The 14,747-nt window shown below is 40.6% G+C and overlaps 1 protein-coding gene across 1 annotated transcript; it reads right to left on the minus strand.

Moving 5' to 3' along the window:
- Positions 1-17: 17 nt before the first annotated feature.
- On the minus strand, positions 18-7,360 carry LOC103374217 (collagen alpha-1(XXI) chain-like; the record flags this gene model as incomplete). The annotated part of the gene is made up of 9 exons (XM_008304265.1): positions 7,282-7,360; positions 6,940-7,076; positions 6,583-6,702; positions 5,280-5,396; positions 4,926-5,112; positions 4,164-4,329; positions 3,843-4,065; positions 2,032-2,205; positions 18-95 (listed from the first exon to the last, which is right to left on the minus strand). Coding segments are annotated over exons 1-9 (1,281 nt in total), but the record flags the coding sequence as incomplete, so codon positions are not given.
- Between the last annotated feature and the right edge of the window lie 7,387 nt (positions 7,361-14,747).

Consider the following 14,747-nt stretch of genomic DNA (forward strand, 5'->3'; position numbering starts at 1 on the left):
CAGACGGATGCTCTTACCACAGAGTAGATTTCACAAGCTGTTTCTCTCTCACTCTGATGAGGATCACAGTACAAACGCAGCTTCTGGATCTCCACCTGAATCAAAAGAATGTAAAAAAAATTCCATTACTGACTGTCAACAGACATCTCACTGGTATACATATAGATGTCATGTAGCTGGTATTTGGTGTAATATCTCTTTTATTTTTAGTCATAAACATCAATAATGAAGTGCATATATTCTCATAATTTTTATGAAGTCTGAACTTTAACATCATGCATTAAATCAATAGCCGTCTGGTACCTTAGTGATTATAACAGACACTAACACCGGATTCATGAGAAATGTGATACAGACATAATTATTTAGACAGTAGGACATCAGTTTATTCTTCATCCCGGTTCAGGACATAAATAAAGCAATGTATACTACATCAAAGTTGTACTATCCTTCTATTCAATTCACAGCAACTCTAGCATCAGTTTAACTTTGTTTAGTTTTTATATATTTAATCAAGACAATAACTTTTCCCCAACCTCAACCTTGCTGCACACATGCACAAAACCATCATGCTGTAGTTGTTACACACGGATGTATTATTAGGCTACAAAAGAATATTTTACAGAAAACTTTAGAATTACCATTGTGCAAATTGCTATTAAAGTCTTGATTGTACTTCCGACAACTCAGACGTGTTCTTGCCATTAGGCCAGAGGGTTCTGTGAAGGTTCGACATCTGTGTTCAGCCCTAAGTTTGTGTCTGCACAGTCAATCAGCTCAATGACAAGGCCAATAACACGCATGCTCAACAGTAGCAGAACACATAGTTATGACTTACTAAACATACATGGAATGGAGTCTCCAAGTGGACTCCAGCACACTAGAAAAGTAGTGTAAAACCAACAGCTGCTCATCTGTAGTGTCTGTAGGTGTCTGTACATTTTAACCCTCTATTCTATTTTCTACCTTATGACAGTCCACTCTTGAAGACTTCATCCATACATGTACGTTAGGTTGTATCTATCTAGTCCGGTCATGCACACTGTTGCCCTTGTACTGTCGTCTACAAATTATGGGTGCACAAAATCTGGACACAGAAAGTAAAACACTGGCATAATGATAAGAGTCTGCAGTGGCGCTTTTGGATGCGAGGGGTCATGCCACTTGCCAACACTGGACGCTTAATAGGCGTGGGACAAGGCAGTGATGACAGATGATTGACAGGTGTTTTCCAACAGGAAACCATAAGAGGCGACACCCTCATACACTTGCGTAAACAGTGGCTACACCTGATTGGAAGAATGCTTTACTCATGGGCTGGCGGCTTCTGGATTTCAAACCACGCCAATATGGCGGCTTGTTCAGAAGCCTACATATGTATGTGTGTGTGTGTGTGTGTGTGTGTGTGTGTGTGTGTGTGTGTGTTTATAATACAAATACATTGCGTCAAAATGTGTTTCTAAAACCATTAGAGGCAAGACATAAGCCATGCTGCTGCTAGATCTGTTTTTATTTATTTTATTTTCAACAACAGTTAGCTTAATAGTTTTCTGGGAATTTCCAGAGGTATCACGTGGTTGCTGGGCGCCACTGTTTCACATTAAGTAGCCAACCCTCAGTCTCCTACCAGAAAGCACTGCATGGCTGCTTACATAGACAATCAATGGGAAGCACAGAAATGACAGATCCTGTGAACACGTACAATAAGTCCTCTTCTTCATTCTCTTATTATATGTAAATTTCACTCTTTCAGTTTTTTCATGGACTGAACCAAATATCAACAACCAATACCAAAACTGTAGTGGACTGAGAATCAGTAATGTTTCTCCACTACCAGGTCTTTACTGGGCAAATGATCAATGTGTCCAAGACATTCAGTATAAAACAATGTAATAATATTGAACATCTCCTAAATCTAAACTATTAATATTCTTTAAATCTGCTCAAAACAACTCATGTTCTTTCAAGCAAGTGATGACCTGCAATGGACTTCTTAGTTGCAGCATTATTTAGACGTGATTGGATACTCACAGGTACAGTGACGCTCGTTCCTCGCCTCTTAGACACCTGTGTCTCCCCATTGATGTAAATGGGCTCCACTGGGTCCAACATGACCTCCTGGATCTGCTGATCGTCAAGGAAACCAGTGACGTGACGTGGCCTCACCAGGAGTTTAAGCTGATGCCATTTTCCATCATACAGACTCTGAGGGAGAGAGTATATATTTCATGAACACCTTCCTTTTTTCAAGATTATCTCAAATATAAAGATGCATTTGCTGAGAGACTGAAGCACATCTTTGTCCAGGCTTCCATTCATGAGCAAAGTTGGATGTGAAAACAATTATTAACTTGTCAAATCCTCTTTCACTCAGCCTTCCATTTCTGTTGGCAGACCTCATGTGTATGTGTGTGTATGTGTGGTTCATTTAATCTAATTTTGTCAGTAAGGCCAAAAATGTGTTCCCTAAATACTACGCAAATAGTTACGAACAGCAAAGTATTACAACCAAGAACTCCTTCCTTTTTCCATCACAAACTTTTTCAAGCCGTAGAGTGGGAGAGAGGAACAGAGCAGCTATTGTTTCATTGGGACTGAGCCACAGCCGTCATCTCCAAATGACAAATCACAGGCCTCTACCTCGTGCCACATCAAACCAAATCAAATCAAACATGTGCAAACACAAATTCAACATAATTACAACCTTGTTCAGCACTCCTCGCTAAAGTCTAGGTGTGTGCTAGGATGGAGGATGGTGGATGCCCGTTGGAAAAAACAACCTGGCGAGCCCAACAGGATCATTACCTTGTGCTACCATGGAAACAGGGACATGCGTTCCAAGTACTACACATCCACCAACTAGTTTCCACTGAGGAAAGTCAGTGGTTTAGAGCAGGAAACATTTTCTTTGAGCCTCCTCCTGGCCTCCATCACATTACATCTCCTCTGTTTCAGCAGCGTATTGAAGCGAACAGTGGATGATATTTAAATAACTGCTAGGTTGGCCCTCTGCAAGTCATCCCAGTCAAGCTCATTCATAGCAACTAACATGAAGGGAAACCCAAGATTGGATGAGACGCTGCAATAACACAATGTGTTCTTTCACAGTAGCACAGCACACTATGCCATGTATATTCATCAGTATAATCTGTTGTGATTTTTGCGTTTTTCTCTTTTTTTTTCTACATTACGAATCACGAATTACGAGGTTTAAGCAGCTGCATTAACTGAGCTTTTTAAAGGAGCATCAAGTGATTTTTGACCACTAGAGGGCAGAGCAGAGAGATTCTCACAACAAGCTTTGACTCTGCTTAAGTTGAAACAGCATATTGTGAGCAGGTGAGCAGTCGAGGAGATGGTTAAGACAGAGGCAGAGGCCTATTAGCATATTCATAAATCTGTGCATACTAAATGTAGTAAAGGTGTCGAGTTACTTCTAGGCCATATTTAGTCATAAAGAGATTATTTTAATGAAATAAAAATGAAAGTCATTTTGATTAACATAAATTCATTTTTTAAAGTTTAATCAATGCCAAGAAGGGAAAATTAATATAATTTTTTCAACATTAGGAGGTCTTGGTTTGATTTTACACCTCTTAGCTCATCTGAAATTTCATGGTAAGGTCAACCAACCTGAATAATTTGTGATGAATAGTCGAGCTCACGCAGTCTTTGTAGCTTTATCCACAGGCAAAAGTGCAGTAACGTCTCTTGACAGGAATTTTTACACTTGGTCGTATTCAAAAAAGGGGCTTTGAAGTCAAAGCCAAGCCAAAAGGCAAGTAGCAGAGTGAGAAATGTTTCCCATATTGATCTGTTATGGACACTCAATCCTCACCAACCTGAAAGCCTGCTTTAAAGGTGACTCTCTGTTCCTTTTCTGTCATGCTGGTCGTAGTGAAGGTGACAGCTTTGTCTTTTCCACTCAGTGTTACTGCAGCCTGGATCTCCTTATCCTTTGACAGCACCCGCCAAAGGTCAAACGGCAGCTTGCTCGAAGTCCCTTTTAGACGCACAGTGGCTACAAACACATAGGATGGAGGGAGGCCTTCTGGGAAAATCTCTCTAGAAGACAGATGAAGTAAAACAATTATATATCTATGTACTTTTAATAACGCAAAACCAAGACAGAATCAAACACACTGATTTGGAATGTATGATACCTGGTATTCTCAGTAATGTCAGTGGAGGCAGTGAGGGTGTAGGCTGTTTCTGAAACCAGAGAGCCAGGGATCTTCTTGGCCTTCTTCTGAATGTTCATGCCCACCATCAGCTCAAAGCCTTTCTCATCACGAGACGCCACTGGGATTCGTGTGGGACATACAGACTCTAGAAAGAAAAAACTAATTTATTCAGACAGCTAACCTCCAACTCAACAGAAACTAACAGTCGTGCAGTTTCTGAGTATGCTGTGTTATTTGGTGGTACATTGATCTGTATTCTTACAGATAACAAAGGGCATCTATTTTTGGATAAAAACTAAGCAAAATTAAGTCTGCAATAGTGCAACAGGAAACTCTTTGAGGAGTATCCAACCCAGGCCTTAAATACAGTCGTTTTAATTGTCCTAACATAGAAATATCCCATTACAGGTTGTTAGATCATTTAAAAGACTATTCTCTAAAAAAAACAGCTCTCTTTGTGTATCTCTTTATTTGTTTATTTATGTGTGTGTGTGTATGTGGCAGAGGATATTACATTTTCAGTCGTAGGAGCTTGAAATTCATATTTTGAATTGCTAAAAAAAAAGTGCTAAAAAAAAATAAATAAAAAGACTAACATGATATATAATTTTAAAAACTCATGTCAATGCCAGTGTCTAAGGTAACATTGGCAAAATACCAGCTGTCAACAGTTCTACCAACACACCTTACAGCGTAATAAGAAGAAAAAAAAAAATCAAGTCCTTAGCTTGATTTTCTGACCTTCACATAGCTTCTGTTCCATGGAGTCTCTGATACGGTCGATGGTGGTGTAATCTTCAGCGTATAGGACATAGGTGGATGATGGTTTATTGGCGATAGATACCAGCTCCGAGGTGGTGATCTCACTGCCAACTCCCACAGCAAATACTGTAACACCCTGAGCTCGAGCCTCCATGCTGGCATCCACCTACAGAAAAAAAAATAGGGTTTCTGTGGTGAAAGTGATCCTTCGTCAGAGAGTATGAACCAGCAACTTTCATATTAATGCCATAGTGTGGAAGCTCCACTGGGATTTCGGGCCAATCAAAAAAAAAAACTTGACTTGGTTTAACTCAACGGCACAGTGACATTTACCACATCATCCTGAGACTTGCCATCAGTGACCACCACAGCGATGCGGTTCTTGACCAGGTTGGCTCGCTGAGAAGAGGAGAACACGTGGTTCACAGCAAACTTGATGGCCCGGCCCGTCTGCACAAACAAGTCAGAAAATTACTGACACACTGGTGGGGCCAATTAAAAAAAAGCATGACGTTGTGAGGGAACATGTGCGTGTGAACTGGACTGTTCACTAGATTGAAGCCAACAGCAGCTGCAGCACAAAGTGCAAATTAAATGATATAAACCTGTAAAAAAAAAAAAAAAAAAGCTCTTTTTGAAACGGGAAGCCTTAGTATTACACCATCTAAATGTAACAGGATACAGCTGTAGAATACAGAATTCAAAGGGACAGATTTGTAGTTCTGTTTCTCAAAGTTTGCGTGCCTGTGTTTGTTGAACATTTTTCTGCTTGTGGTGTTGCCGTGTGGTCATGCTGCTGCAGATGCACCTGTGTTGAGTGAATGTTGGCACCCGTGGATATAACCAGCCGCAGCCTGTTCCACTTTATTAGTTTCTTGTTTTTGTAAGAAGAACTAGAAGCAGTGAAGATTGCATACAACATTTTATAGTATATTTTAGGCTTTACTCGTCCACCCTGCTGCACGCAGGTGTCCAACTCAACCAGTAGGAGTCAGTAGTGAAGCATCAGGTCATAAACCTTCACTAGTTTAACACCTATAAACACTGTGTCTGAATGGATTCATTATTCTGTACTGATCTTTTTATGCTGTGTGTTACTTTTTATCCTTTACAATAATCACTCCTAAAGAGGTCAAGATTAGATCCAGCCCTCCCCTCACCCTTCTACCATTACACCCCTGCAGCAGGGCTCATGTGCTGCACAGTTTTTAATGGTTTCTTCTCACATTTTATTTCAAATAAATGAGAAGGGAAACTGAAAATGTATTCAACACCCTTGGAACAAGTTTAGCACTTTATTTTTCTTCCCATCCTGATTGATTTGTTCATTTAGGTGATTGATGTCATGGGAGGAGAAGACATGTGTTCAAGGTTCAGTCAAATGAAGCAGCACAAATAGCGTTGTCGCTGTTCTGGATACTTAATCTCTTTCTCTTTCTTTCTGGTAGAAACTCATTCTAATTTGGTGATTTTGCAAATGAAATAAAATGGAATACGTTATGCCTAAAATCTAAAATCTAATATATGTGTACGGTGTGCATGTTCAGTGTCAACCTGCATCAAGATATCAGCATGTATGACGGAATATATTTTCAGGGTCCTAACTGTAATGCAAAGGAAAAGCATGCAGTCTTGCCTGTGTGTTTCCTCCCAGGTAGGTGATGCTCTGTATGGCCTGGATGAGCTCTGCTCCGCCCTGATGTTTCCCCAGAGGAATCTCCAGTCGAGGTGTGTCACTATACTGGATCACAGCCACCTACAGCAGACACAGACAATACTAATGAAGGTGGAATACAGGTTAGCTGATGCTCTTTAGCTCATATAACAGGCCAACAAATCTGTAGGAACATGATGTTTCATAAAAGCTAGCAACTGACACATATACAAAGTGTCATTCAGATAGGGTTTAAAAAATGCTGCTAAATATGAAAGGAGAAATACGATGTCAGTGGTTTGAGGGAAGCTCAGCACAGCATAAAGTGGATCACATTACCTGTGTGTAGTGGGAACTGATGTCAAACTGACTGGTGATGTTGATAAGCCACTGCTTGGCCGTGTCAAAGTCAGAGAAGCCAACACTCCATGAGCCATCAACAATATACACCAGGTCATTCACGGCTGTGCTGCAGCCTGTGTACACACATGGACACACACACACACACACACATAAATATATGCAAACAGTTATCAAAGAGAACACTTTAAAATACAGATGAATACAAAGTAAATTTTCAGAAATTTTAGACTCAAGAGGTCAGTTCACAATCGTTTTATATTATGCTACGCTGGTATCCACTTTAATGGGCTCTCTCAGGTGTGCCGGTGTAACACCTACCTGCTCGGACATCGTCCTCTTCTGCAGCCTCCAGCGCAGTCAGTAGCAACGTTACACTCCATACTGACCACAGCAACATGGCTCAGTAGAAGAGTCCACCTCTGTCCAGTCCAACCTTCCTAAATCATGGGTGAAAACTTATTCAGCCAGTTGTTCATCAAACTATTTAGTCCAGGAAAACATAATTTGACACTCACTGGACAGATTAACACATAAATTAAGCATACATCAATGAGTCAAAACTACTCCTGCCTAATTCACATGCCAGCAAAACATCTCCCACCTGCTGGGGCTTGAATTCTACACAACACCTCTAGTTCAGGTACTAAGACATTTGCAGCAGATCTTTTAGGTCCTGAAGGTTGCAAATTGGAGCCACTGAGGATCAGAATTGTGCCAGAACATGCCAACACCGTGGTGCTCACCACTAGCCCCACAAGGCTTTACCATTACAGAGATGCTCCAACCCAGTCATCTGGCCATAATTTCAGATCTTGACGTCTGTGCATTTCATCCCCACTTCAACAAAAACTGACTGTTCTCTAATCATCTCATATATCCCAGACCTTGACATCCACTACTGTTACAAAAAATAAAAAATAAAAATCACCAGTCATCATTTTCTCCAGGTATTTTACCATCAGGATAAAGATTCCCATTTTGTTACAGACACACACAGTATCTGTGACTCTCAGGCGATAATTTTTTGTGTCTGTACGAGTAGCACCATAATGAAAATATCAACTGGAAAGTATCGAACTGAAATAAAACAATCTAATTGGCATTTTTCCATGACATTTATTTGGTGCATGTACATTCATGCTTTTCCCTGTGATCAACCTTTTCAACTTCAGAGACTCTTGTGCCAAAATTACTAAAATGCATAGCATATACATTTCCTGTGAAGCTGATTGAGCACCTTCATGTCCCCAAAGGGCTGACATCTTCAGATTATTGTGTACCTTGACTCCACCCTTGTGAAAAAGGAAACATCTTCCATCCTCATCGCTATTAAGGCTTTGCAAACAGCAAAAGTACTTTATTTGTTCCAACACGTCTCAGAGTAATAACAATGTCCTCACGGAGCCACCAGGAAGGCTTCATACGTAAGTTGGGTAACCTTTACACTCCTTTTGATCTACTTGTCTAACAGTCGAATAGCTTTGGAAACGTCCTCCCCCACACCTTTTCAGGGTGGGGCAGTGTCCAACAATTCCTGTAAATTTCCAAAAAACTGGCTTTCCAACATTCACACCCACTCCATGCAGTGAGTGGCCAGTTCTGCACTGGTAGGAGTCGAGGATTGATCTCTTTTTCTGTTGTCACTCAGCAGTTTGCAGCACTTTTCATGAGTGCAACACTATGAATGTCTTCCTGGAGAGACCGTATGGAAATGCAAGCTCTTACCCATTTCTAGGTGATCACATACATCTTTCCTCTCTCTATGGTGACTGTTTTTGTTGTTTTTTCACTCTGCCTCCCAGGCTGTTCAGAATGGCTATGTACATTTGTTTTCTGATGTGGTGGACTTGTTACGAACTTGTTCTGTTGGAGATTTAACTGAGAAAAAGGTCTGAGTTCATAAGACACACAAATTGATCACATGCACTTGTTGCCACAAAAATAATTATTAGGTCTATGGATGGATGTTTCTTTCAGTATGTTTTTGATTGACTGAGAGAAGACAATGAGAGAAGTGTGGGAACAAGAATAACCACAAGAGAAAAAGATGAGCCATTGTCAGAGCCAACAACAGAAATGTGTATTTGCTCTTTGATTCATTACAGTTACATAGTGAAGCAGAAATAAATGCCCATAAATCCGTGAACCTGTCATTACTACTTTGGACCTCCTCAGTTCTGCTTTGCAACATTCATTCAAACGACCAACACCAACACAATGACCAACACAATGACTTTAACCCTCTCCCTCTGTGGTTGTTTCTCTCTATGTGGGAATCACTTTCAAACTTTGCTGGGGTTTTGTTGCTCTGTCATTAATTCATCTGTTTCACATGTCTTCAGATGCCGTAGAACCACAAACAGGAAAAGGGACGTTCTCTGCCTCTTCAGTTCCTGGAACTATATTGTCTAAAAGTGCCTGTAAAGAGTAAATTGGCACTTTTTCTTACTCTGCTTTAAAATGTGTTTTACTCACTTGCACCAGCCTTGAAACAAATGCTGAACCTGCATCAATGACATCAGTAAAGTGCAGTTAATACAGCACATTGCTGAAAGACAAGAACTAGAATAGCTGGAGATGAGCCTAAACAAAATTTTCAGCCGCTTTAAAATTAGTCTTCAAAATTTATAACAAAAAAATACCATTTCCTTGTTCACGCCTTTCTTGTGTGTGTTTAAAACTATATCATGTCCACACAATTAAACAATTAGACATACAGCTCATTCATTACACAATTATCAGCTGCAACCTAGTATTACAGAGATCGCCACTTATCCCACCAAAAACAGCTCTGACATGGAGGTCTGGACTCCACAGACCTCTGGAGGTGTCCTGTCATATCAGACACCAAGACATTAGCAACAGATTCTCTAAGTCCTGGAAGTTACAAGGTGGCATCTGACTTCATGGATCCCATGCGCCAGTCTTCGCTCCCCACACACATCAGTGGGCCTTGAGTGCCCATGATCCTCTCACCAGTTCACTGCTTGTCCTTCCTTGGACCACTTTCGGTACGTCCTAACCACTGTATACTGAAAACATGCACATGACCTGCTGTTTTGGAGATGCTCTGACTCAGTCATCAAGTCATCACAATCTGGTCTTTATCAGAGTCACTCAGATCCTCATTGTTTCTGCATTCAAAAACGAACTTTAGTAACGCAGGAAATGACTGTTCTCTTGCTGCCTTATGTATCTCACCTACTGTTGTAGCAACTAATGTTGTGGCTGATTGCTGTATATCCTAGAGCCAAAGCATGTTTCCAGATAAAAATGTAAAGACTTTCACACACACACACACACACACATATATATACACATACCCACAGCACTAACACATATGTGAGTGTGGATATAACAATGCTTTAGTCCAACAGTCCATTAAAAGCCCAATGAATAGACTGTGGTATAATGTTGAGATGTCACAAACACTATGTGACATATAGCTGGAGAATAAAAATTGTGAAATTACCACATCTCTGTCTTTTCCTCTCCTCTGTCCCCATTTCTCCTCTCCTCCTCCTCCTCCTCCTCCTCCTCCCCCTCGTCCCTATAAAATTCTTTTGTGAGTTTAATGCTGTGCCATGTGACACATGATGACCTCGCAGAGCATTTTCTGCAGAGCTCTCTCTGTGTTCATTTTGCAGCGCAAACATGGTTCCATAGACCACAAGGCAGGGCCGGAGAAAATAACAACGTGAGCACTATGCTGGGATGGGAAAACAGAAATATAAACATGGCAGAGAGGGCTGCAGTGTGCTGGCAGAGGCTTTAAAGACAGGGGACAAGCAGTGAGCTGAACACACTACAGCAACCACAAGCTTTCTTGTACAAAGTCTCCTCCCAGCTCCTGTAACCCTTGTTCTCTGTCTGTGTGAGATTCGGTAGAATATTGCCATCTTGCACAAGGTACTTCCTCCTTGGTCTTGAAAGTTTTTTTTTTTCTTTCACCCAGAAGCAACTTGTTAGCAGTGCAAAAATAAACACTGCAGTGTGCAAAGACCAATGAAAAACAGATTAAACTTTTGAGTACATTTCCTTGCTTACACAAGTGTATTAACCAATTCCAGCATCATGTAACTGATACAACCAGCTAAAATGTTTTGCATTACCGCGATCACATTTGAAATTCACCTACAACACTAATTCAGTCACTGAATGAAGTAGCTGAACACATGTGCGTGCCATATGAACTACATGTGGGCAGCATGGGTAGCAAGTGCGCCATGGGCAAACTGTTAGGGCTAAATGTGGACTGTGCACTACACAAGACCCATATGTGTTCAGTAACATGGGTCCCACATGGGAAGTCCATGTCGGTTGACTGTAGGGCCTCCACTGGGTTTCATGTGGGGAAAGTGAAAGCTTTCAAAAGGGTCCCCTTTCATAGTCATTGCTTTAAAGTGGATGACAGCTCGTGTAACAGCAATTTGGAAACTGTTTTTGTCACTGGTGAATTTATTCAGGTTATTAAATGAGGCCAATTTCTCAAAGCCACACATAAGGTACGTTACAGCAATAAAGATCTAGAGGGAAACCCTGCACAGTCATCAGTCACTTGAACAGCTTGAAACAGTGGGGTGACTGTTAATGCCGAATTTCTTTGTTGTGGATGTAATATATTGTTTTTTGTGATGTTCTCTTGTTTTTTCTTGTTTAAGGGTAATTCTGGATTATCAGTGGTTGCCCCTTTGCCAGATGGTTGCAGTTCGTGTCCCAGTGAGGACACCCGGGATCTTTCTTCTCTCCGGGTTCTCCAGCTACCTCCCACACAGTCCAAAAACATGTTGAGGTTAATTAGTGATTCCAAATTGTCCGTAGGTGTGAATGTGAGTGTGCTTGTTTGTCTCTCTGTGTAGCCCCGCGATAGCCTGTCCCCTGCCTTCACTCTAAGTCAGCGGGGATAGGCTCCAGCGACCCTAGTGAGGATTAAGCATAGATGCATAGATAATCGATGGATGGATGGATGCTGGCTTGTTTACATGTATGAGGCTAATGTTTGCTACAGCAACACACTGAAAGCTTTTCTCTGCCACACACATTAAATAAACCAGCATGTGTGGATGAATTTGCCGGTTAGATGATTAGGTCAGTTGGCAAGTTTCCATCCATGTTGGCTGTCCCAGGTGGTTAATTTATGTGTTTAGTTTTCGTCAGACTGGGGGGGGGACTTTTTTGAAATGATTTGTGTAGAGATGATTTTTTTTGCTCCAGTAGCTGTACGTTGTTTTGTAAAACTACTTGTTCCCCTAAATCTCTACAACATAAGTGGAGAGTGCAAAGTTAGTACGACCCATAGAGCCAGAATAAATACATTCATTAGAAATATGACATGTTGGAATAAATCAGAATTATCCCTTAAAGGCCCCAATTTTATCCATCCAGGTGTTTTTACTTATTCAGGACTGTGTGGGCTTGTATAACCTGCACCTGACAGACATCTGTGTAACCATCCTAGTTCGGTTGCTCATGTCATTGAGGGAGAGTTAGTGGTTGATGCAGTTTTAAGTAGCTTTAAGTAGAGATCTAATCAGAATATCAAGCATAATCAGATCATATAAATTATTTACTGATTAAATATCTGCTAAATGACTGCTTTTTAATCTGCCAAATGCACAAACCATAAACTTCCACCACGCTGGACTGGACCACTATGTAGATAAATGTCAAGACAAAACAAGTTCAAATCTTGTATTGTTATGCAGCTAGCAGAACAGAAGACATGCTCATTTAATTAGAAGAACAGAACAAGGCAGCAAAGCAAATCTACACGTGTTATGGTTTTCACATAAAATTAGACAAACGCTGTGAACACTGACAAGTATATTTCAAGCTGCTCATAGTTTTCTGGCACAACAGACCTTTGTTTTACTTGTGAGAAGACTACTCTGCCGTTTAACTCATTGGCATCTCAAATTTGTGCAGCTAAATGGTGCCTGTTTGACACCTGGAACTGCAAACTCAGCTGCTTTTCTTACATAGACCTCAAACCTGCCTCACTTTCAAGGTGAATGGTGGAAAACCACTGACTTAAAGCACTGTAGCCAAGTGTTTGGGACAAATGTTGATAAATGTTTATGACAGTATATGTAGCATGCATCCCGTAAGCACTGCTTTAGCGGAGATACTCGACTCTTATTACTTTACAGTTTTTGATTGATATGGGATGTATACACAGCAATCAACAAAAAATACCATCATACCCCCACCTCTGTACTTCATGTCAGGACTATGCATTCACTGCGGTAGTCCTGGCCAGGTTCATGCTGGACTCTATCTGAGTTCAGCAAATTTATCCTGACCATCATCTGACCAAAGAATGTGTTCCCAGTTTTCATCAAGCTTGTTTTCTTGATCTTTAGGAAAGTTTTTAACTTGCAGTTTTGTGCTGAAGAGCAAACTTAATAGAGTATTTATTTTATTGCTATTTTATTATTTATATCACCTTTTAACTTTTTTTTCTTAGAACTGTGACCATGTTAGCTGCTACAAAGATGATGCCAAATGAAATTTTGTTGTATTTTTGTACGACAATAAATCTTCTTCTTTAAACTAAGTTTTCTTTCTCAGAAAGAAAACCTAGTTTAATATCTACCATCCAATATCTACCATTCAAAGAGGTAGATATTATACAATGTCCTTCACACAGCTGTCCCCGAAACTGTCATTTCAATATGCCAAGTCTGAAACATTTTTCAGAGCTACCTATACCTCTGAATTAATTCAATTCAGTTCAATTCATCCATTTATCTATCCATTATCTATACACTGTGGACTGTGGGAGGAAGCTGAAGAACCCAGAGAGAACCCACACTGCACAGGGAGAACATGCAAACTGCACGCAGAAAGATCTCGGGTGTCTTCACTGGGATGTGAACCGGTGACCTTCTTGCTGTGAGGCAATGGTGCTAATCACAGATCCACCTTGCAGCCCCCAATTCAATTCAGTTTTATTTATATAGCGCAGTTTACAACATATGTTATCTCATAGTAACATAGTAAGGTGAAGACCTTACGAATTTTGAACAGAGAACCCAACAATCTAAATTTGTTGGGATTTTTTGGGTTAGAATGCCACCACAACCATGGCGATTACGTTGTAAATATGCTGGCTCCAGTTGGACAACTACTTGAAAAAAAAACAACAACTTTAAAATCGCAAGATACACTCCACCCTAAACACTGAGCACGCCTGCTGTGTGTGATGTCGTTGTGTCCACTTCTGCACATGCGGGACACTTTTGGGTCGTACGAAGTTTTCACACAGCAGATCACATACAAGTCGTATTTAATTGGAAATGTGAACGAACTCACAAAAAAATCGGATTTCACTAAAAAATCAGAATTGAGCATCGAGTCCTGCAGTCTGAACGTAGCCAATCTGCCGGATTAAGTCAGATAATACGCCGTTGTCCTTATTTGTGTCATAAAATGTCATGTTGGAGTCGGAATCCAAGGCTGTCGGTATATTAAGGCTATGTATTATGGGTTCCGTTCGTTATTCCTAAAAACCTGTCGGGTAGCAAGGTTTTCAGATTGTTAAGGGTCGGAATGTCAAGTCATGACTGTATATGATATTGAAGTGATACTGTTTGTGCGCTGTAGTATCCCAACAGAAACTTGCCATTAAGCAGGCAGGCACTTTACCTTGTGTGAAAATGAACATGCATTCCATCAGCTAGGGCCCCACTATTGCTTCTGAGTTAAGGTTTTTTTAACTGATTATGGTCTAAAGCTTTTCTTTTGACCATAACCACAGCCGTTCTGTTGCTCTAACCGTTTGT

The sequence above is a fragment of the Stegastes partitus genome, unplaced genomic scaffold (genome assembly GCF_000690725.1).
Source record: "Stegastes partitus isolate 25-593 unplaced genomic scaffold, Stegastes_partitus-1.0.2 Scaffold2181, whole genome shotgun sequence".
NCBI classification, from domain to species: Eukaryota; Metazoa; Chordata; class Actinopteri; family Pomacentridae; genus Stegastes; species Stegastes partitus.